This window comes from Lepeophtheirus salmonis, chromosome 5, assembly GCF_016086655.4.
Source record: "Lepeophtheirus salmonis chromosome 5, UVic_Lsal_1.4, whole genome shotgun sequence".
NCBI lineage: Eukaryota > Metazoa > Arthropoda > Copepoda > Siphonostomatoida > Caligidae > Lepeophtheirus > Lepeophtheirus salmonis.
Genome location: NC_052135.2, coordinates 45,706,137 through 45,730,083, shown reverse-complemented (window position 1 = coordinate 45,730,083; position 23,947 = coordinate 45,706,137). Strand labels below are relative to the sequence as shown.

At 30.0% G+C, this 23,947-nt stretch overlaps 1 protein-coding gene across 3 annotated transcripts; it reads left to right on the top strand.

Moving 5' to 3' along the window:
• The first annotated feature begins 499 nt into the window (after positions 1–499).
• LOC121118895 (uncharacterized) lies at positions 500–21,061 on the top strand. Of its 3 annotated transcripts, XM_071888716.1 has the most exons (5): positions 555–791; positions 12,178–12,448; positions 12,509–12,696; positions 13,671–14,457; positions 19,901–21,061. In XM_071888716.1, exons 2-5 carry the CDS (start codon positions 12,340–12,342, stop codon positions 20,011–20,013), a joined length of 1,197 nt encoding a protein of 398 aa, XP_071744817.1. In that variant the 5' UTR covers positions 555–791; positions 12,178–12,339; the 3' UTR covers positions 20,014–21,061. The 3 variants fall into 3 exon arrangements, with proteins under 3 accessions (XP_071744816.1, XP_040569423.1, XP_071744817.1); XM_071888715.1 differs by having other exon boundaries at positions 500–791; positions 12,178–12,696; XM_040713489.2 differs by lacking the exon at positions 19,901–21,061 and adding an exon at positions 16,851–18,164 and having other exon boundaries at positions 500–791; positions 12,178–12,696.
• The last annotated feature ends 2,886 nt before the right edge of the window (positions 21,062–23,947 follow it).

Below are 23,947 nucleotides of genomic sequence, written 5' to 3'. Positions count from 1 at the left end.
GATTCTGCAATCGAAATGGCGCATTTCAAATTTTTCTTTCAAAATATGTAAAGCATCTTTAACCAGACATTGAATACATACATAATTGTATAAGTCGTAGTTAAATTTCCATTCATTCATAATATTATGTCGATAAGGCATTTTTTAACTGTAAATGTAAGTTATTTATTTATTATTACGTAGAATATTTCCAATATTTTTTTTTCGGCATGGAACCTATTCCGCTGTCATCCTACTTGTTGTTGTTGCGGTGGAGATGTTGAAACAATCCTTGCTTGTATTGTAGGGCTCTCTTTCCTTTCTCCTTATTTTCCTCTGTTCTCTTCTCTTCCTTTGCTTCTTTCTCTTTTTTCCCTTTTGCTTTTCTCTTCTTCCTCCCCCCCCTCCTCTTCACGTAAATAAGCAGAAGCTTCGTAAACGTCAAAACAAATAATTTCTAAAGAAAGCCCTTTTGAAGAAAATAAAAGAGAGAAGAAGAATGCTCCATAATAATAAGAGAGAAACGGCGAGAGAGCGCAGCCATGCACCTTCAAAGGAATATTATAAGAATGTTTACACTGATACTATACTACTATAACATAGATGTATATACACAGAAAAATATGTAATGTGTTAAGTTATAAGGATATTTTTTGTCTAGATTATTACACTTACTTACTCTTTCACCATATGGTGTGTCAGATATTCTTATTTACCAAACTACATACATAGAATAAGTGATTTGTGGTCGTCAATGGATATGTACTGATAGGGGAAATTTGTCATTTAAGTTTATTCAGTATCATTTATAGGTAAGAATGTATATATATTTTTTTTTCATATAGTGTATATTAGTAATAGAGTTAATTAATAATGGATTTCAATGTGTTCAAAGGATCGATGTTTAACATGCTCCAATTTTATATAATATATATTTTTAAATAAAAAATTATTAAAAGGTTCTAGTATATTGCTTTGTAACTCCATATTCGTCCCTAATGCTTAAATATTTTATAGATTTATTGCGTAGAATCAGGGCCCTAAAACCTTCCTTCATACATAGAACTATTAAACTATTCCCACATATTTATAAAAATAGCTAATTTTCATATACAACAGGTCCTTTCATTCCCCCTTCCCTTTTCTGTTCAACAGGTTGATTCCTTTTTTTTCTTTTTTACTTAAAGTACAATGGCCTTCAAATTATCCCCCTCAGCATGTACCCATGGCTGCTTATCTTTTTCTTCAATCTTGGATTTTCTTATCTTTGAATATAAATATTTTTTTAAAAGTTCTATTGGGAAAAATCTGACACATCACATGACTTTCAAAAGGATGTTTCTTCTTTTACATAAAGGGGGGAGAGAGAAGTTATTATCATCAATGCAACATAACCATATGTTAGAAAGAACTTACTCAACAATCTTTTAACAAATAAAAACTAAGTTATAAATAAATAATTGAATACAAAACTATAAGGAAGAGCATAAAACAAAATTATAAAGAAAAATAAATTCAACTTTGAAATTTACAAAAAGAGGTCACAAAATGTCTTCAGACTTCAAATTTAAATTTATATAATTTACAATTATTACCTTCTTCCAATTCCATAATATTGATACTGATTGTTCAAAAAATTTTAATTATTTTTGAGGAAATTGAAATATGATTACTCTACAGTAGTAGGAACAGTTTTGAAAAAAAAAACATAACAATGAAAAGTTTGCTTGATTAAAGTGTCATCAATATGTGACGTCATTTTTATAAAACGGCATATCCCTTATACAATTATGAAATTAATTATGATGTTCCCTGGATAATTCGACTTTCGACTTAAGCTGTACAATTTTTGTATAGTACATAGTCTCAGGTTTAGTGGGAGCACTTGTCCTATTTAACTCTAACAAAGAGACTATATCATTTGAACAAGTTTCAAAATAGTTTTCTGTAAAATGTATACGAAATTAAATTCATATTTAAAAAAAAGAGTGAACAGGATCTCATACGTTTATATTTGCCTTAGGTAAAGACCGGTTATAAGAGTACCTTAAAAATAAAATCCCTCCTATGTATGAAATATTCTGGTCTAATACAATGCAACTTATACATAGAGTTTTATAAATATGATCTTTTGGTGTTTAAAAATAAAAGAAAACCGAAATTTAACGTGCTAATGCTGACAATTTGAAAAATGTTTGGGAGAAGAGTAGCTTAGTTCTCGGAATGTTTCATTAGATCGGTTCCATACAGCCGTGAGAAGAAGGAAACAAACACAAATCCCACCCCGGAAATGTCTCACACTCGTTCCAGATCATATTTTATACATATATAATCATTCATTTATCTTCTCTTAAAAAATTGCATCAATTAATTTCCAATATCAAATTCTGACTCTGATGGCGTCCACAGGATTATATATATATATAGATATTTCTTTTGAATTTTTGGAAATTTTTCTAAAAAATTTGGCTTTGAGCGTATTATCTATTTGCATCGGTTAGGAAATCTTCAATTGCTACTGATTTGTTGAATAATGAAAAGTGGCTTCAATCTGGCAATGTAACAAGATGAAATTCCTAGATTAAGATCGATAGATTTGTCCTCTACATTTCGTACCATAAATTGTCTTACATTTAATGGAATTTATATGCTAACTCCCAGTCATTTACTGCCTATAAAAGTAGTCTAGCTCATTAAATGGAATTGAAACAAAACCATAAGTAAATATACTATTTATATTACTTGCATGTGTATTTAAAAGCATTGCAGGTACTTGTAAACTACTTAAATATCCCAGTAGAAAACTAATACATACGTTTGCTTAAAATTTCAATGAAGTGTTTGTACTTGAATTAAGTATATTTAAATGTACTTGATACTTAACACCCTCAACGAATGAAGTACAAGTCAAAGAAACTGGCTAGAAAATTGAATGTATAAGAAAAATTATAATTATCCATGACAGTATCTGAAGTGTCATAGAATGTGAAGGAGAGGAGCCTCGTTAATGGTAGATTTGTAATGTATACTGGGGCTATAGGGGTACCAGGGTACTCAAACTTTTAAAGCACGTACATACTAAACCAATCTTAGGACCGGTACTTACAGTTCCACTGCGACATTAAAAAAATTGACTGACGATGACGTTACCCCTCAAATTTCTAAGCCCCCGCCCGAAACAAAATTGTCCTTTACAAAAAATTAATTAAATTTTCAATTTTTGTTTATGGAAAAAGTCATCGAATTTCGGTGCCATCTTCCAACCCAAACAAAAATCCTCCAGATACATAATAATTCCTTCAAAGACATATTTTATATATATTTTTAGTTGGAAAAATATCGAAATACCGATACTTATATAAAAATTATGACAACACTCGTGAACTGTAAAACACATTCATCCAAAAAAGGAAACTATGAAACTGAAAAAAAACAAAATTGGGATCAGTAAAAGTGACTACACCACTGTGTATACCTCTATACTTTTTTTATTTAGAGTTAGTTGTGATATGATCAAGAAATTTATATTTTTTATTTTCTTCATATAATAATAGAATCTAAAAGTGTTTTTTTATTATTATTTTTCCTTTTATGGCTTCATATAGGATTCTGAATCTTTGGCATGATTAAAAGAAGATAAATGTGCTACAATATATCGTCGAGTGTTATTTACAAACTTTAAAAATGCCCACAAAATTACCGCTTCCTTGCAATGATTTGTACATATATCACCAAACGAACACACAATATTTATTTTTTTGGATAATATAATTGTAAATTAAAAGTACAATTGAATTATTTTTATTTCATCGTATGAAGTAATTACATGGGTAGATACTTATACGACTATACGACTCCCAAATCAAATGATTTGCAATTCAAACAAAAATATTCTACTCCAAATTGGGCTTGAAGTCAAACAACATTTTTTTTTTTTTTTTTTTTTTTTTTTTTTTTTTTTTTTTTTTTTAAGAAAGGAGATTAAGAGCAAGCGTTTTCGGTATTCCAATAAATCGGTTTTCGATCACAATTATTTAATACAGAGTTACCCGGCAGAGTTGTGTCTATGATTTTTCTTTATGAGAGGGAGGGATAAAAACTTCTAAAATTTATGTTTAAACTTTTTGTATGAATACTACTACATATAGTACCGGGGTACCGAACAAAACTATTCCATGCAATGCAGTAGTTTTTGAAGAAATTACATTTGAATACGAACATTTATTTTATATGCTGCAACGGTCCTCCCGTCTCCTTTATTACATCACAATTTCCAGCGACATATCTCATTATCAATGACAAAAAACGTACCTCAATTAAAAACAAATGTATCACATTTTAAATATAACTTTATATCGTATACAATAAAAGTATTTGATTTAACACGTTGTATAGACTTGTACTGTAGATGTGCCATATCGCAACCTTTTCTTAGAAAAGAAACCTTAAAAAGACCAAAATCAGATGTTAGTTTTTTGCAATTATTCCCAAGTATTTCCAAATTATTGTTCAATAATTGTTAATACATGTTCACAGCCTAAAAGGAACTCATTCTTATCCAATCAATCAACGTTCCGAATGCTAATAAGGGGGAAAGAAGTAGAAAAATCGAAAGCAGACAATAAAGTACGATGTAAATTTTGATGTTATTGAGTTAATAATAGGACTTAAACATTAGAGTTGAGACACGTTCCAAGATCGATTTTTCCCCGGGTTCCTTCTTAAGTAATATTTTCTAAACATATATTAATTTAAGCAAATTTCGGATCTTAATAATAAAAAATCCTGATTACGATTATATTTTTACTCATTACTGATTTCCATACAATGAATAGCCCAATGTTATACCATTAGAACATAATTATTAGTTATTATTAAAATTATTGTGATAATAACATTGGAGAAGTCGATACCTATACTGTATCTCGCAACCTCTCCAACAAAAAGTTAACAGAAAAAAGGGGCACTCTCAGTTGGTAGTTAGTTAATTAATCCAATAACAGCTAATAATTGTTCACAGCTCATTAAGAACTAATTGAAATCCAACCAATCAATATTAAAAACACTGATTAGAGGAAAAGAAGACGAAACATCGACAGCTAACAACTTAATACAGTGCTAGTGAGGTAACGCTGTCTGGAATAACCACGGGTTCAATGCAACTATTGATGGAGATGTCACTCCAGACATTAATCAATATAAATAAAGATGCAACGTTATTTCTTTTTTTTTAAGCTAGGATTAAGAAATGCCATTGGCTTTTTAAGATCCAAAACATCCTTAGGATCTTGTTTAAGACCCATAAAAGTATCTGAAGCCAATTCGAGTCTCTGATCCTTTTGGATAACACAAGTTTATATATACTGTACCCGGATTTCTGAGCCGTCCTATCTCTACTTTTGAGTCGATTGAGATTATTGAAAAACACCATGTTTGATTGAATTCGGAATTTAACTTCGTTAATTACAAAGTATCTTTGTCACGATACCAATTTTTTTGTGTCGTAGTGGTGTCGTAATAGCAGTTCCAACATGAATCTAGTATAGTGCCGTTTTAAAGGCATCAGTACCCTGGTACCACTAAAATACTGATCAATACTGTTACGAAAAAGTGTCATTTGAAGAAAACATAGAATACTGAAGGGTGAACGTAATGAACGAATGCCCCAATGACCCAGTCCAAAAACATCTTTATTTAACACACATACATGTTGTTGTTTATAAAAAGAGAATTTATTGGACTAGCAGCAGTAAGTTTAAAGCATGACAACTATTTGGCCGAATTATCTATTAATAATAATTATATTATATACGTATCTATGAACAAAGTAATTTAAAGAATATTATAATCTAACCGAGTGTTGATTATTAGTAGGTTTTTGCTCTCTTTCCTTTCAACAAACCTAATATCTATTTATTTGAAGATTACTTTAATTTAAAACAAAATAGTTTAAATGAGGTAATATTATACCTCCTGAAAACGTTTTCATACAACTTCAAATTCCGTACTTTATGAACTATAAATAAAAACTCCACTGTTGTAATTGTAGAGAAAGCAAAAATTACTCTGTGATGACCGGACAGTGTACATACGTGTGTGTAACACTCATAAGTACACAATAATAATATGTAAATGTACTCAAAACGTTGGTGTTCTTTTTTCAAGACACACAGAGACGTACAAAAAAGCATGGGCCACGAATACATATTGTTAATACTAACATAATTGTCAAAAAGAAATGCCTTTATATACCCATACAACAAGGAAAATCTTTGTCATGCCTTTAATTAATTATATTCATGTGTTCATATTCTTTGTTATAAAATGGAACTGCTATTTTTTTTATTTTGCAATGAAGTGTGTTGATACAAATGGAGGTTGTAGAAATATTATCATAATAACTGGAGTTGTATAAAATATGACATAGAACGTGTGCAATATTTTTTCTAGTTGGCAATCTAAACAATGTTTTCTTTTAGTTTATAAAGCTATTATTATTCATATTCTTTACCCATTGAGAAGAGAATATCTAGTTTATAGAGTAATCAACGATATGTGTATTCATGAATGTGGTTGATAAAAACTGAGAATTACTTGGGTAGTTGTAAGTGAAGGCTTTTGGTTGTATTCAGAGTAGAATCAAGGATCAACATCGTTAGAATTCCAACCTATATATCCTTGCTAGATACATTGTGCGGTTTTTGTTCTTTTTCTTCCTTTCATCAGTGCAGCTAATTAATTGAAAGGTCATGACAGCTAAGCTACTCTTCTCTTCTCTCTTAAACGAGAAAAAAATTACTTCTGAAGCAAATAATATTTATAAGAATTTGTAGTTTGAGGAATTCAGGTATATTCTACTATTTAGATAATATTATGTTTAGATAATATACCTTTAAATGAGAGAGATATATATTTTAGGGTCATTGCCAGAAATAACTACAGTACCACAGAGTGTAGGAGAGAAGATCTGAGAATCTTTATTATACCCGGGGCTGGATATAACTTGAAATATCTATAAATTATTGACTTAATATAACATGCGAACTTAATTACATACAAAAAAGAATTAAAAGAGAGGGGGAGGGGGGAATCTTACCAGGTAAAACACAAGATAAATATCTTACATTTAACAAGAAATAAAGTGAAGAAACAGCACATAGTAATAGAACTCAACAAATATATCGCCGAGCCGGATAGTTTTAAAATATTTAATATTCGACAAAGTTTGCCGATGATTAGGGGAGTAGTATTGGTTTACTACTAAAGGTTTCGAGAGAAAGCTCGTAGTTATCAGAGATTCAGTGCTCATTTTTTTTTTTTTTTTTTTTTTTAATACATGAAACACCGAAAAGTTTCCAGTCTCTCGTAATAAAAAGGAGGAATTTATGACGATGTAGATAGATAGAATTAATTCTTTAATACTAGAACGACGAGGGTATCATTTTTGATACCCATTTGGGATTCAATTAAATATTGTGAGAAACTTCTTGATTGCATTTGTTTATAAGTTTTTGAATTTTCATAATTATTTTAATTAACCACAAAAAACCAAATTCATAATTAAAATTAGTAATCGTTTCCTTAAAATAGTGAACACTACGTACACAGACGTTGTTATTATATTTGATATCCAATTATCTTTGCTCTACAATTGTGTATGAACAGACTCAATCAAGTTCAAACATTAATGAACGGCTCTAGAAAGGAATAGTGTACCTTCATTTTATTAATATAAATATAGATTTGGGTGAACTAACCATTCTGCTTCCACCTTTTATTGTGCACGGATGTCCAAGAAAAAATTATGTATCGAAGAAACGAGACATTATCTTGTGTCCACATCATAATCCAATTCAGAAAGTGACGATTTCGAAAATGAACAAGATGAAAAATATGCCCAACCTTCAAGTACTTCTGACTCTGATGACTATTTTGAAGTTTTTGACAAGCCTCACGATAAGTAATTTTGTTGAATATTAGTTTTGGTAGATGATATATGTCTTTTTTTTACAACTAATTCGTATATATAACATTTAAAATAAATGTCAGGATGTAAGCATGTGACTCAATTCCCGCTTTCTAAGAAATATAAATCAACCGACTTATTAGGAGAGTCGATGTATGTTGCAAGGATAACAAATAGGAAATAGAGAGTGTTTATCCTGTTTTAGCCGAGAAAACTTTTTGAAAGAAGTCCCAGGTCCATCATCATTCTGAAAAGGTTACATTGTAACTTGTAAAATGGACAATAGTTGAGGCTTGTTCCAAACTCAAGAATGGAGGATGGACAATCAGTTAACGATAAATACTCCTACTAATTGTTATAATGTATGCAAGAAGAATTTTACCTAACGGAAAGCCGACTAAAGTCCTTCGTTCAAGAAAATTGGGAATCAATCTCTTCCAGAATACAATCCCTTGCGAAAATATAAGGAATAATTGAGATATATCCACTTTGATATTCGTTCTACAAAATTATAAAAACTCCAAAACGACAAGTTCTCCTTGATTTCAAGGGCATGGGATCGATTCTTCGGAAATTCTAAGTCAGCATACAGGCCAGGTAATAATACTAACAATTAATGAGCAACTTTTCCACACAAAAGCTAGGTATCTATTTACTCAATTTATGGCAAATAAGCCTGATATCTTCGGTATAACATTTTGGTTAGTGGTTGATGCAAATACTTGGTAAATTGACTTCATAAGTTGGGAAAAGATTATCTAAGACCAACTAATAAATCTTTATAAGAATATGTCAGTATTGTGGTACAACAAGAAATGTTACAATAGATTACAGCATTGTTTCTTGCAAATGAACTTCAGAAAAATAGGACGAATATTTTCGGAACTATTAATCGTATTCGCAAAGAAATATCTCCGGAACTAAAGTCTACCAATAAGCACTATATTCATCAAATGTTTAGTTAAATAGTGGCAGAAAATGGATTTCTTATCAATGAAAAAAAATACTGTAATTTTGAGCTCTGTTCACATAAGCGTGAAAGTTTAATGTCCTCTAAACAAGTTTTTTATAATATTTTGAATTTAGCTAATATAAATGAGTAGAGAAGTGACACATTACTTTCAATTTTAGGTACCTCTAACGGTACCAAATATAAAAATAAATGGGCATCATTTTTGATATCCACCCTCATTTAAGGAGGGTCGTTACTATCCGTCGTTCTAGTGTTTAACAAAGTAACGAAACGTGACTGTTAGCCTGAGGAGATACAATGGTGCAGCTTTTTAACATTTTTTCACAATATTTCGCTTATATATGACATCACTCTGTCATTTTTCTTACTGATATAGACTGGGATTAAAAAGAGGGAGATTTATGAAGCGTGTCTTACACACTAAAATTGCTTCGGGGAAGGAAGAAATTATTTTATTCGTTGATTATTCCTTTTTTGAATATCCCCCAAAGACCAAGCAGAAGAAGAGTTTTCAATTACACATTTATGATTTATCACTTGTTAGTTGTTTTTATAATAATTAATAGCAAATGTATCATTTAAGATACAATGGTCAATTTTTTTCAGAGGTGGAAACTTTGACTCGAGACTTGTCTTGGACTCCATAGCTTAATTATAAAACGTATACTTTTACATTAATGGTATAAGAAAAAATAACGCAGAATAAACATCATCATCCTTGAACTAGAATAAAAAAACTCCACATTATAAAAATCTTCTTATTTAAGCTAAGTCTGTCTTCTAGAACGCTCATGAGCATCTTCTAAAAATTAAAATATATTAGATAAAATAATAACTCCTGATTATATCTGCAACTAATAACTAAACTCTACCTGTAGAGGAAAAAAAAAGTTTCTTTGCAAAAAAGAAACTTTTTTAGCTATGGATCACGTGGGTCCTCGTTTCGCTACTTGGTTAAAAACTTTAGATAGAATATAAAGTAGAAATCGCGCTCGTCCAAGTTGAGTCATTAAAATTAGTTTTGTGTCAACTTGAGTTAAGTCGAAATTTAAATTAAAAAAAGAAAAATGATTTAGCTACTTATGCCTCTGTAATGGAGTTAGGGTCTTTGGTGGAGGAGAAGTAGAAAAATCCCCTTAATATTCTTCACATATCCTTAAATTTGTATCCTATGAGGCATGATGGAGCCGTATTTTTACCAACATCTCATAAAAGCTACAAAGTTTATTAGTTGGAATCATAAAATTGCTTGTAACTCCTTAGCCAAACCTATAAAATCAAATTTCGGCCAATAACTTGGTTAAATTATGAGTGGTTATAAAATCACTTCCAGGCAGAGCCAAACAACTCGAAACATTTGATGAGGCTAAGTTATAAAAAGCAAGCCTACTCGGTTTTTTTTTTTTGGTTTTTTTTAATTTGAAAATAGAATCACTATTTGAGTTGATAATTAATTGATTCTGTCGACATAATAGATATAAAAATATTGGTAAAAATAAGAAGCCAGGGTAAATTCTCTCCAAAAGAATCATAATCCAAAATTAACTAACTTATTAAACCTTATGTATTTTATTTATTAATACTGTAGTATAGTTGCAACAAGTCCTAATTCTCAAATATAAAAAAATGTAGCTACAAAATTTACATCATATGTGGATTATTCGTAATTGTAAAGGAAAAAAATAATTTTACTTTTTTGAGAAATTTTGAAGAACAATATTCTTGTTATAATGCAGTCAGTTTTTCCTTATGCTTACTGAAAATTATATATTTTGGATATTGATTCTACTATTATCTTTGAATATTTTTATCAAACTTCAAAACCTAATCATTGTGGAGGAATGTGAGATATCGTTGCAACAAGTTTTGCAATTTTAATTGTACTATACGTGTATATTATGTATGAATGTACAATAACTAGAAAAGGCCCTTAGGTTATGTTTATTATGAAAATACAAATCGAAGTTAAATTATTATAAATGCTGATTTATAACACAGAACTTATTATATATTAATAAAGACTACCTTAAACTGTTACAACTGTCACTGCCTACGAGGACAGATGTAATATTAGACGAGTCATATAAAAACACAATTTGTGGAAAAAAAAAAAAAAAAAAAAAACTGGCTAGTATAACCTTTAAAAAAATTCAAACAATAACACCCAATTATAGATATTTTATATTAGATTTTGGCATGCCAACGTCAAAATAGCTTAGAGTAATTGATTCAAAAGCAGAAATTGTTACAACTGCCCTCGCCTTCTCATCCTATCTCTCTAAAAACTAACATTATCAACATTTAGATTAATGAGTAAAAACAAAATCACAAAGTTTACAAGTTTAACCCTTGCAAACCCAATCACCATTTTTGAAACTTTATTTGTCATCCATCTTAGGCAATATTTAAATCCCTTTTAACACTTCTAATGATTTTTTATATGATTATTATTCGATCATTTGTTGTCAAAAAACAAAAACTTGAAATAAATTCCATACGTGGCAGCTACGTCGGTCATTAATATAATAAAAGACTCTATACAAGATAAATATCATGAGTAAGATCATTCTCAGGAAAAAGATTATAGGTTATCTCAAAATCTTGGTTTTGGAATATACTGGTCCTAGTCAAAATGTAAGGAGCCCTCTTTTTAAATGAGGGACTATATTCTAGACATGGAATATCATAGACATGGGATGTATATAGAGCAATACACCGGGTTTGGTTATGGTATGGGTTTTCATTTCATGGCCTTTTTAGAAATAAAAACCACGAAATACATCTGAAAAGAATACATTTGATATCAAAGTCTAAAAAATTCAAGTAAATCTTCGGAATGTATCTCGAATCCTTGACCCTTGTACTACATTGTTTACAAATTTATCAATGCTGATCCAGTTTATTTTCACACTACTGGCATCTTTATTTTTAAGAATAGTGTACAGCCCCTATTATTGTACCTATATTAGTTGCACCAGAATTAAAGAGCCAAGGGGTCGTTGGCCCCCACTTTTTTTTGACAAATTGTAACAATCATATAATAAAATTGTAAGATTGCATGATAATGGAGTCACTATTATATAATTTTTTTTCAATGCAACCAGATTCTCATCAAGACTAAATAAGAAAATGCAAAGTGATAATCCCTGGCTGAGAACTTTTTTCTTTTTCTCCCACCTAACCAAAAAGATTTTTTATGCTTATTTTACATCATTCATATTAATCATTGATTAGATTTTTTTTTTTCTTTCTATTTCAGAAATATATAGATTGCTTAGTTTGACAAAATACCTTGGCAAGAGTAGGTCCAATACATACCAGAACAATTCTTTTTTCGAGTCTTTTCATCCATTCTAAATCAAGTAAATGATGAGATGGATAATGGAACTCTGAGTTCACCTTCACCGCCATTTCCTAACCCATGTCGTCATCCTCCTACGTTCATTCTCCGAATAGAAGTAGTCTACTTGGAGGATATGAAATTCAACAGCAACAACAACCTTTGCACCACCTTCGAGTAGTTGAATCAAGTACTAATAATGATGGAAAGAATTTTACTTCTCCAGGGAATAATTTACTTCAATTCCAAGGCTCTTCATCTTCACTTTTGAACAAAAATAAGAGAAAGAGCGGTAGCTCTCCAAATATAGAAGAAGAAGGCTCTGACGAACTTGGTCATGTTTGCCAATTACACAATGATACCCTCAATCATTGTCTCAAAGAAGCTGGAACATATCTCTGTCAAGTGTATGCAAATCGAAGTTATATCATTAGAAAAGTAAGGATTTACATATTTTGTGGAATGGACATAATTAAATTTAGAGCTGTAAATGATTATACCTTTTATCGGGAGGGAGTTTTTTTTTTTTTTTTTTTTTTTTTTTTTTTTTTTTTTTTTGTAGTTGGCAATCTGAGGAAATTTCACTTTTATTTTCTAAAGCTATTATTCCTACATTCTTAGGAGATAACATCTAAATCCATATAAAGTTTGTTTGCTCATGAAAGACGGAGAATAACAATGAAGATTTGTTGTGGAGTAATGACTATAAGTATAAGTCATAGTTGTACTCAAAGTACATAGAATTGAAGATTGAGATCGGAGTTATTCCTGTCTATGACCCTGTTAAATACGGAGTTGGATTTATTAATTGTATTTATATTCATCCTCTTATAAATGCTTGTGGCTAATCTAATAAGACGCCATGACAGCTATGCTGCTCTCTACCCAAACATTATTCGAACTGGCATTGTTACAATGCCATTTTTTTAGTTTTTTTTTTTTTAACATTACTTAAGTGCTTCGAATTTACAACTCTATACTTAATTCAAAATATATTCTTCACATAGAACGTGCATTTTTTCCCCTTCCTTTGAAAATGTGAAAATTTTGTAATTGGGTTGAATGTAAAAATTACACCTGAGAAAAGGTTATAAAAAATATGGTGACATTGAGAGACAACATATCTCCTGTCAGAGATCATTACTTCGAACTTTGTTCTCTCGTTCGTTTGAATTTGCATAATAGGGAGTTATACTTAATAAGAGCACTAATATCTTGCAGGATTTTTTTTGTTTTTGTTTTTCTGGGTTTTTTACACTCTCCGTGATTTTGAAAATATTGATATTAATGAAAATCTCTATCAAATGTCCAATTAATCACTTTTATTAACTTTTTAATAATTATATATTGTTATATGTATAATGAAAGAAGAATTATTTCAATACATTTTATTTACTTTTTTTCAAATATAGCTGGGCTCATATGAACATCATTCAACTCGAGAGGAATTATATCCATTAGAAACAAAAGCACGGATAATTGTCAACTCTGAATCCATTATTTGGGAGTCCAATGAGGATTTATGTACTTTTTATCGTGATCCAAGTTTATTAAAGAGCAGTATCTCCAATATTTCCTCTTCCAAGTCTTTCAAAAGCACTTGTAAATCTAATAATAACAGTAATACATGCAATTGCTGTATTTCACACCAAAATCCAATATCCTCATTCTCCGCCCCTGTCTCATTACTAAGCTTTTCCCAGCCTCCTCCCAGTATCCCATCATCCTCTTCTTCTTTAAGTAATCATCACCATTTTAGTGACAATAGTAAAGAGGTTGTCAATATCTATCCAGAGATCAAGAGCAGTGGAAGTATTGCACATAAAACAGATCTTATCATCAGCTATACAAACTCTAATTCTAACTCTAACACCAGAGTCTCGAAATCACAGGCCCCTACTTCGACCAAAAGTGTTACGTTCCTATCCACTCCATCCTACTCCAAAACAAACTCTGGCCCTAAGAGACACTACACTGCTACATCTGCATCATCTAGCTCCTTCGATGTTACTACGGAAACAACTTGGGCATCTAAATCACCTCAAATATATCCAAAATTGAATAATAAAAAGCTCCATGGAAAGTCATTGAATAGTGAAGGAGCATCTCATAGACAAGCAGACAGTTCAAACAATACTAACTCTTCTTCTTCCTTTACTCCGAAAAAGTCCAAAGAAAATCCGACAAGCTTTCTTAAAAGTAAGATTATATTTCACAAAATATTATATTTATAAATTATTAGGAATACTCTTCTGTTGAAGTGAGGTAGACACCTCCTTAAATGCTTTGTTTAGCTCTGTAGCAGTATTAAGTACTTTGATTTTGTGACTAAGCTGATGATATAACATCACAAATGGAGTCTCTACTTCAAGGATTCACGATTAAAAGGGCAATAAATTAAATATTGAGGATTTTTAAGGTCCATAGTACATTTTTGGAGGCGAAATTTGTTGGTGTGTTGTGTTGTTGATTTTTTTCCTGTATCCACACAAAGGTATTTCGCGGTCTGTCTATTGGAGACCCCTGTTTTTGTTAATTTTGAACAATAGGATATGAGCGTTGTATATTTGGTTGATTGTTTACTAGACTCAGAATCTTTGCACCATCCTGAGGTTATGAATATTTTTTTGATTAATTAATGTCCTATTGCTACGTTACTTTCCAATCACATTAAAACTCTGGGTCGTGAAAGGAGATCAAACCTTGAATACGGCAAAGCTGAATTTCTAAAAAACTATTACTATTATTACCAGCTTCATCATCTTATCATAGGGTTTTATAGTATAAATAATTAAGTTATCTGAGAGTTTAAATTGACAATAATGGAATCTACTAAAAAATTAAAATGTGTCAAGTCTTTTTTCGTGGAACAAACAACAGTCAAAATGTATTTATTAATATTTATTTTAAAATGTATTAGCTTAAAATATTAAACCTTACCCTTCTCTTAACATGCATATCGATCTGCCACTTGTTTTTTGTTTTTTAAATCAAAGTATATGTGGTCTCCCTAAATATATGCCTCTAACATGGCCAACTACCATTGGGAAGCTATCTCGATATGCATAAAAAAGGATAAGTGCTAAATCAATTAATAAGAAAATGTTACATTAAAATATAAATCTTATTATGACGTAGGGACATGGAATTTTAGAAACATGTTGATCAATTATGCATAATATTTGTATAATAAACGGTGTAAAAAATATCCTACATAGAGCTTTTAGAAAACAAACAAAAACATCTGTTATAATACAAAATTTGAGTTTATAGGATAAGGTATGGAATACTCTACATATGGAACAAGCACTTGTTTCCTTACTTTTTTTAACCAATTTTTTTTTTTTTTTAAGTAGAATAGTTATGAAATGAAGGAGGAAATTGAATTATAACAATTTTTTGATGAATGTATTAAGGAATTAAAATAACTTAATTTATTAATTATGGTTCTGAGGACATATAATAAATAAATTAACAAAAGAAAAAAAAAATCAAATTTAGCAGATGTTTGTTTCAATTAAATTCCTTCTTTCATTTCATAACTATTGAACCCCAAAAAATCGTCCTTAGTTCGAATATTTTAATTTAAAAAAATATCCGAGCAGGCATTCAGAGGCTTATCCATGAGGAAATAAGGGCAATCAAACTATAAAACCTTTACGGCCTTCCTAGCTATAATGACAAACCAAGGGTGAAAAAAGGAAGAAGAAAAGACAAGTTGAAACTTGGATAGACTATTCCTTGTATTAGACCTACAAGTAGTGTGCATTTTGGGGATGTTTAAAATAAAGAAACCGAAAATGAACATGGTAACCCTTATAATTGAAGAATTTTTGTAGGAGAATAGCTTAGTTGTCATGATATTTCATTAGATTAGCTACAATCAGCTGTGAGATGAGAGAAGGGAGAAGAAAATAAACAAGAATATTGACCAAAAATTACTCCGATGTATATCCTCAATTTTAAACTGAATCCATCAAGGACTTACAAATATAACTCCGGGACAAATCTTCAAGATTACTCTCCACCTTTTATGAGCACACAAGAATGTTCAATCAGGTTTTGAATGTAGTAAACAAGGAAGTTCCCTACGCAGGAGTTAAATAATAATGACAACAGCTAAGGAAAAGAAAATGTATTCTTCAGATTACTAATTCCAAAAAAATTTCATTTTTTTGTTCGTATAGATTTAATTGAACTTAACAACTCTTTATGATCGCAATTAAATTCAATCTATTACAAGTTCAAGTGTGCCGTATGATTTGTGACGACCATACATTATTTGCAATAGCTTATAGTGATCCAAATGATTGGTTTGATTAAAATAGGGAGGTCAAAAATTTTATTTTTCATTTGGTGTACCTTGAGGACAAAAGGTTCGGGGCCACTATCTTAGGAGACATGTATGTACGAGGTTTTGTGCACAATCATCAGTTAAGCCTTAACCTTGAACAAAGGGTTCTCAAGTTTTTGAACTTATGGTTGAATGTGATTTTGAGATCTTATGCCAATTTACTACATAGAAATATAAGAAAATTGTATATCAGTGAGGAAAATTCGTTTACAAATAATAAAGATTTATCTTCCAACAGTATCTCCACGCAGAAGATCACAGGAGAGCTGGCGGTGTCTCTGAGGGAACCGATATCTGAGTTTTTTTAGAGTGACCAGCTACATGAGAGGCAAACTCGTCAATGGAAACAGCAGAGAGTCACGGATACAACATGAAAAAAAAAGATTCTAGCTTATCTTGTAAAATAACTTCAACCGGCTATTCTTGCAATCTTTAAAATTATTCTTTATCTTTCAAAAATGTTTGATGTTATCTCATAAGATGTAAAAACAGAAAGAATAATAAAATTGCTATAAGTGAGAAAAAATTGGAACGCTTTTATCGTTCTTCTAAAATGATGAGCGCTCATCCGATTTCGCTCAAGAATTTTGAGCAGTACTCAAGTGAGCTCTGCTTACTAAAGCTTTGCAATTAACCATGTATGCTGAAAAATGAACATCCATATAAATGGTTTTACAAGCTTCTTACTATTAAAAATTGCGAGCATTCATGTATTTATAAGTGATTCAAAAAATTATTCTTTAAAACTTGTATAAAAGTTGACGTATAGGTCTATACTAAAGTTAAAGTGTATTGTCTACCTATCTATATATTCCCATCCTAATATTTCATATTATTATTAATTTAAAAAATAAAAACACTCAATACAATTTGCACATAATATTTTATTGCATATTTTATATTCCTTAGCAAAAGAAATAAAAGATTTTTGAGTAAAACTCATATTTTTAATAGTAAATTCCTAAAAAAAAATGTTGTTCTGACATTTGACACATATTACGACCTTATTCCACTTAGTACCATGAACGTTTAAACTGTATTCTTTTGTTAGCTTTCGATTTGTCAACAACTTTTTTATTTTAATGATGATTTTTTCACCTCGAATTAGCTCTTGTTAGCAGTTCCCATTTGAACTCTGTCTTGGTTATTTTTATTTTAATCATTTTTGGAACTATCTGGACTGCATTTTTCTTTGAGACTGGTCCAGACCAAATTTCTATGAAAGATCAATTTAGTTTAATCCACGGTATAGGATTTTCGGGCGTAAATCTAACAATAATGTATATGCTAATATTCGATATCAACCTTCTTTTCTTTCTTTTTTTTTATAAGAAAAATTAACCTTATAAGCTTTTTTATATGAGACTAAGTATAGTATTATTGACGAATGAATTTTATAATTAATTATCTCAAATCATTTCATCAGGTTTTTTTTTATTCAGCTATTCAAATTCATATTCTGGTATTTGCATATTCACAAATAAAATAAAAGATTAATTGGTTTTGTTGGATTTGAGTTTTACAGGAATTAGAAATAAAAGTTGACTTTAGTTATTTCGACAATCTTCTAAAATTACTCAAACTCGCCCAAATATTATTTGAAAAACTCTATTAAACTCATAATATTCGAATATAGAATAATTTAATCAAAAGTAAATATAATTGGTAGTGATGCAGGTTGGATGATAATAATTTTATTATATGTTTAGTTGTGATTATATGGATACAACTTTTTGAAAGAACATTCCAAGATACAAATAAATATTTTCTAAAACTAGCTGATTATTTTTCGATTAATAATTGACCGCCTTATTGAAGTAGTCAAACTGACTTAATTGTTGAATAACTTAGATTTTATCAATTCAATAAAAAAATATTTTTCTTTGGCTGAAAAAAATTTCAGAATTGCCTTCACTACACATATTTTTATAATAATTAAATCCCTTGTACATTATTTATGAACTAAAAAAAGAGACCAAATTCTGTTCTGAATCTTTACGCATAATTTTCAAAATTATCGAAAAAACAAAGAAAATATAATGAGGCAGGAGCAATATTTACTTATATACATTTGTAAACAAAGTGAGAGAGTGTGCGCAGTCTTGTGGAAAAATAACACAACTCCCTGTTTAATACAAAATAACATGTATGTATCGAGGTTAACGTTGATATTGGGGTCATTGTAGATGAGTGGTTGTGTGTTTTGTCAAAATCTGTTTTCCTACCCAGCAGTCTGTACGATACATTAAATTCAAAGTTCTAGCAATAGTGACGTCATAGGCTATGAGTAGTTGCGTGTTTTGTCAAAATCTGCCTATCTTGCTCAGTAGTCGGTATAATACATCAGATTGAAAATTCTAGCAAGCCCAATTAAAAGATGGACTAACCTTGTATTTTTAGTGACATTTGTATGTATGTTTCTCTCATAGAGGACGGTGTCAAAAAATTTCTGATCATGTAACATTTTTTAAACAACAAGCTATATACTTTCACACCACCTTGCGGATAATATACTATATGTAGTTTTCTCATCAATTATTATTTCACATTATGTTCAATTTTGTTATTTAAAGTCCGTAAAGAAAAAGGTAAATGATAGTATTTATGTAATTTAAAAAAATGGCTTTGTTGAGTCGATAATTAACTATTTCACATCTATGTGCATCCATAGCTCTTTACTTATAACAATCATTAAATGATTGATTATTAACTTAAGGTGATATTCGATTTGATGTAACATATATAAACAATTTATCTTACCTATAGTCGAAATGATCATGCAAAGTGTCAAATAACTTTTAATCATCACCAACTCTTAATGTTCTTCTGAAACTAAAGGATCAATTATATTTATATATAGAGTATTATAGTGTAGGATTCTTTCTTTTATGAAACGTCTAATTAGCAATGACCTGTGAAACAATTAAGAAATATCTCTATGTAGATATTTTTTAAGAGCTTTTATCTTCTCTTAAAAGTAATATGTATATACATGTAAAAATGTAGAACAATTAATTAATATTGAATGGCAATCTTTGATTTTTTAATGTATGCTACTATTAACAATTCTTGCTAAAAAGTTGTGTGGTATGAAAAATGATGTCAATCATGCAATATATATTTTTTCCTTACGAATCCCAAAAGGTAAAATTGACTTTAAACTCTCAATCCATCCATAACTATTATGTAAATTAAGTTGAATATAAAGGGGTTTTCAATAGGAACGCTTCCATTTTACGTTAATATGTTTCGAAAATAACGTCATATTTGTTATTGTTTCTTTGACAGCTGTGCTCAGAAATAATTGTAATTTTATCATGGAGCAGTACATACTCGAGCAACGCTTGCAAATTATTAAAATTTATTACAAAAGTGGTGAGTCTTTTATCCAAACTTTATGAGCGTTCACGCTAATTTATGGTAAATTCAACGAAATCGACCTGCAAAATCAACAATTCAACGTTTGGTGAAAAATTTGAGTCCATATACACGCTACATAATGTTCCTGTGCCAGTGAGACAAAGAAATGCATGAAGTGTAAAAAAAATATTGCTGCAGCAAGTGCACCAATTCAAGATGACCCAAATTTGTCTCTTACGCGCTTTTCTCAATTGTTGGGGGTCTCTGTGACATCGTTGTGGCGAATTTTGCGAAAAGATCTTGGCCTACACCCGTATAAGATCAAGTTGACACAAGAACTGAAGCCGCTTGGCCACTTCAAACGTCGGGAATTCGTAAAATGGGCTGAAGGAAAATTAGAAAATGATCCTGATTTTCAACGTAAAATCATCTTCAGCGATGATGCACATTTTTGGCCCAATGGCTTTGTTGACAAGCAAAATATGCGCTATTGGGCCAGAAAAAAACCACACATGATTCATGAGGCGCCATTACATCCTCAAAAAATTACTGTTTGGTGTTGATTGCATTGGGTCGTACTTTTTCGTCGACGATGACAATCGCCACGTTACTGTGAATGGAAATCGTTACCGCGCCATGATAACCGATTTTTTTTGGCCTGAATTGGAAGATATGGACTTGGACGATATGTGGTTTCAACAAGACGGCACCACTTCACACTCAGCAAATGTTACAATCGATTTATTGAAGAGTAAGTTTGGTGAGCATCTTATCTCCAGAAATGGACCAGTCAATTGGCCACCTCGCTCGGGCGATTTAACGCCTCTAGACTATTTCCTTTGGAGTCACGTGAAAACCCTGGTCTACGCCAATAATCCGTCGACGTTAGAAGAGCTCAGAACAAATATTCAACTGCGAAATTGCTGCAGTTTCAGCCAATTTATGCGGAAAAGTAGTCGAAAATTGGGTTCAACGATTGGAACTTCGTAAAACGTGCACGTGGTGGTCATTCAAACGATATGGAATTCTATTCATAAATTAACTTAAATGTATTTTAACGGCAAATAAAGAAATCGTCGATATCTCAAACCGTTTTCGTTTTTTTTTTTTTTAAATGTGAGCGCTGTTAATGAAAAACCCTTTATAATCATTGTTATCCTACGAGCTGAGTTTATTCCATTAGCTTTTCCAACAAACATAAAATGTTACTAATTTTGTGTTCACCGTAAAAAAATATTTATTTGACCGGTTTCTCACGAGTCTTTATTTTTAAATAAAACCTTTCATCCATTGTTCTTTTAATTTGCCATTTGTTAATTTTGAGTTTAGGAGCTATATTGAAATATGCATGTACATATTTAGTTCAACATACCTACATAGCTGAAAGCCACAAAAAAATCTTCCATGGAATCATAAAATTCCACATAACTTATTTAGGCAATAAATTAATATTAGTTCATCTTTTCTAGCCTCAATTTCCGTTTTAGGTAAATCCCTTACTACTACCAATAGGTAATATAATAAATGAGCTACAAAAAATACATCATGTGTTGTTTAAAAGATATACAGAAATACCTACTTACTTAATTGAAAATTAGTTCATTAAGATCTATACATCAATCAATAGTAATTTCATGTGTACCTGGTAAGTTCCAAGAAGCTTTTACTCCATGAAAAATATTAGATATAAACAAATATTGTTAAAAGTTATAACTTCAAACTTTTAATATATATTCCTTTATAATATTAAAAGAAACAAGGCGCAGGTAGTACCCAGTTCCTATTTTGAAGATGCGCGAACTGGTTCCAACTTGCGAAATAGAAACGGATCAATCATGCAATCCTTGCAATCAAATCAAATCAGAAATATGTAATAGTCAACATTTATATTACTTATAAAGAAAACAGAATCTAACTAATATAATAATAATTAATTAATACATTTGTTATAATTCTATAAAATCTATTTTTTTAGTGATGTAGCTGTTTTTTGCTTCAGAAACTTTCCGGCAGACCCCAGATTCAAATAACTTTATGTAGAAAAAATAACATTATTTATGTGTTTGTGTCAAGCCTCAAACCTTAAGATCGACTTGGAGAATGAGTCCCAACTCTACTTCAAATTCAAAGAATAATGTACTCTAACAAAAAAAAATCTACTCTTTTCGAATATTTTTACCTTAAATAGAGTTGGGTGGCATGTAAAAAGTATTTTTTGCGTTTTTGGCATTTTTTCCAGCCAAAAAAAAATTTAGTTATTAGTTTTAGGCAACCCTCAGGCCATGCTAACATCTGATAATAATGTACGTTTTCAGAGGAGATAATTGTTTTTTTAGGATTTCTTCAAAAAGCAAATTTTTTATCAAATTTTTAATTTAATTTTGATATTTTATATTAGTCGTCAATATAAAAGAAAACAAGGATGATTTTTCTCCAAAATAATTATAAATTACAGTTGTATTCTTCAACTAACTATTATTGATTAATTATTATATATTTCTTTTGATTATTTCTTATTAATCCTATAAATGTAATTTCGCAAAAATTCCAGGTCATAATAACAGAAAAAAGAATACGATATGTAAAAAACCATATCGGAACCAAACTTAGTCCCATAAATAAAATGAAGGTTTCAATCTATAACAAATATTTGTGAATATGTCAAGCCATCCCCAAAATTTTAATACAAAGCCCATAATAGTTATTAATGTGTGTTCATAAAAAAATGTGTAAATTATGAATTTTGCTTTTTCTTGATTCGTGGTCAAGATTATTTTTATGTTGCCTAGCAACAAAATTAGAAACCAGTTTCGAATAAGACCTTTAAAATATTTTTACTTATAAGAAATTAATTAAATATCCTACATAAAATAGTTTGCACTTTAATAAGAACTATTAATTAATTAATTAGGTACCAATTTGATTACGTTCTATTTTTTTATCCGAGTTATGAATTAATTATCTTGTATCATTTTATAAGATGATTTTGAAAACTTGTTTCCATGAAGAAATATTTCGGATCAAATAAATTTACACATTTACAAATTAATTAAATAAGTACATTCATTAATTTTTTTTATATTTTGTATTTGTACATATTCCATAATTTTAAAAATAAAGCACGAATCCTGTTAGCATTTAAAAAATATATTATTTAAATCGCATTTGGAAAGATGATAGTTACATAAATGATTAATGTTGGATTCTTGTAGGTATGTTGTTGACATTATTATTAGTAGTTTGTTTCGGTTCGGAAGTCCTAGACCGGTCTGAGACTGTTATAATTTTAATTAATTCGATCTACGGATCCACAGTCTGAATTTCGGTCAATGATTTGAATTTGGTACGCCGGGGCCTCTCTTAACACAAAAACTACAAGGTATTTTGGTGTTAGTTGTTAATTATTAATTTTTTATTTTCCCTTAATAAGTGCAATACACATTGATTGGTTGAATTAATAATCTTGTATCATTTTATAAGATGATGTTTGAAAACTTGTTTCCATGAACAAATATTTCAGATCAAATAAATTTACACAATTACCAACTAACTTTGAGCCTTTTCCTAGAGGAAAGTTGGTTTGATACAATAATGGCAACAACGTGTACAATTTATACTATAAAAAATCACTTTAGATCGAACAAGGGAAAAAATTAGAACCAAATTTCAACATTAATCATTCTTATTTATAACTTGTACTTGCAAATTGTATAAGTTACTCTGGAAATAATGACAATTTGCATTTAAATTAATATAACCCAATGATTGAAGTACCATTAGGTCTTCGACGGCTATAAATTATATCATATAATATATTTAAAGGAATATTTTTTTAATATTCTGAATGGGAGTAATTAATAAATATTATGCATTAGATAATCCAGAGGTCCATAGTTCCATCACTTGTAAATAAGTAGTCTAATATTAAATAGATCGAATGTAATGATAGCTTCAATTAATATTTGGTAATTAAAA

Bases quoted from the DNA above. Each gene is read 5' to 3' on its own strand.
- LOC121118895 (XM_071888715.1), top strand. From the start codon at position 12,340: ATGTCGTCATCCTCCTACGTTCATTCTCCGAATAGAAGTAGTCTACTT. The intron at 12,697-13,670 runs GTAAGGATTTAC...TTTCAAATATAG, and splicing joins GAAGTTATATCATTAGAAAA to CTGGGCTCATATGAACATCA. The intron at 14,458-19,900 runs GTAAGATTATAT...TTTCTTTGACAG, and splicing joins TCCGACAAGCTTTCTTAAAA to CTGTGCTCAGAAATAATTGT.